This window comes from Sphaeroforma arctica (genome assembly GCF_001186125.1).
Source record: "Sphaeroforma arctica JP610 unplaced genomic scaffold supercont1.8333, whole genome shotgun sequence".
Classification (NCBI taxonomy): Eukaryota; class Ichthyosporea; order Ichthyophonida; genus Sphaeroforma; species Sphaeroforma arctica.
Genome location: NW_014032225.1, coordinates 1 through 1,250, shown reverse-complemented (window position 1 = coordinate 1,250; position 1,250 = coordinate 1). Strand labels below are relative to the sequence as shown.

The 1,250-nt window shown below is 43.2% G+C and overlaps 1 protein-coding gene across 1 annotated transcript; it reads left to right on the top strand.

Annotated features, from left to right (window-relative positions):
• Positions 1 to 173: 173 nt before the first annotated feature.
• On the top strand, positions 174 to 878 carry SARC_16545 (hypothetical protein). The gene has a single exon (XM_014289351.1). The coding sequence runs from the start codon at positions 278 to 280 to the stop codon at positions 809 to 811; it is 534 nt and encodes a 177-aa protein (XP_014144826.1). The 5' UTR covers positions 174 to 277; the 3' UTR covers positions 812 to 878.
• Positions 879 to 1,250: the final 372 nt, after the last annotated feature.

The following is a 1,250-nucleotide window of genomic DNA, read 5'->3' as shown; positions in this document are numbered from 1 at the left end:
GAGAGTGTGAGTTCGACAGTACGTCACAATAGCAATCTATTTTATTTTACTAATTTATTTATTATACTATTAATCTTGAACCATCTCTCTCTCTCTCTCTCTCTCTCTAAACTAAAGAGGTTCGCATTCCACAGATTCCAGACTTGTCACGAAATATATATATATATATATATGCGAGAACCAAGGGGGACAAGTGTATCTACATCTCCATTCCCAGAAAGGTAGCATACCTATCACTACATCAATCCATTATATTTAAAAAGATATATTTATCAACATGACAGACTACTCGAAAGCACAGGAAAACTCTCAAGGAGCGTACATGGCTGCACCCCCACCCACTTATTCAGGGGCGAATTCTCCTCATCCCACTGCGCCAGTCCATGGACCATATCCCACCACATCGGCTATGGCCCCACCCGTAAACCAGCCTATACAGTACAGCGAGGAAAAACAGCCAAAGTACAACTACCAACAACAGCCACAACCGCAGCTGTATCAACAGGGCCCACTGCCCGCTAATTCATACAAACAACTGCCGTCAGTTAATCAGCAACCGCAGCCCGTTGCTATCACCAGCAAGCCTGGGTTCAAATCGCAGTGTTTGTACTGTCCCAATTGCCAGAAAAACTGCATTACGCGAACTGAGTTTGAGAACGGTGCCTTCTCATGGGGTAGCGCTTTCTTCTGCTGTATCCTTGGGTGTTGGCTCGGGTGCTGCTGTGTTCCACTAGTAATGGATTCCTGTAAGGATGTCACACACTACTGCTCGGAGTGTCGCGCACCTATTACACATAGATCGAGATTGTAAGTTTGTAGCGACGAATATCTATACTATATACACACAAACCAAAATTAAAACAAATTATCAGCAAAGCTATTCCTATTGAAATCAACACGTTTGGTAACGGGTCGGGTATGCACGTCATATACAGACTCGCTTAATGCATATATTTGAGTGCACGGACAGACATGGTGTCTGTTCGTAGTCACAATGTCGGTCAAATATTACGTACGTCATCCTGATACATAATGATTGAAATATATACTAATTTACTTGACGGTTCATTCCGTGGAGACCGACAACACTTAATCAAAATTTAGCTATCTTTTTGCATCATCCAGTTATCCAGTTTATCATTTACGTACTGATCTTCACTCACTCACATACGTGCGTGCATGTACGTCTGCACTCAGACAAACACTCACCTTCACCCACCCGCCCACACACACACACACACACACACACA

What these genes read in the sequence shown, in the direction of transcription:
- SARC_16545 (XM_014289351.1), top strand. Translation starts at nt 278, where the DNA reads ATGACAGACTACTCGAAAGCACAGGAAAACTCTCAAGGAGCGTACATG.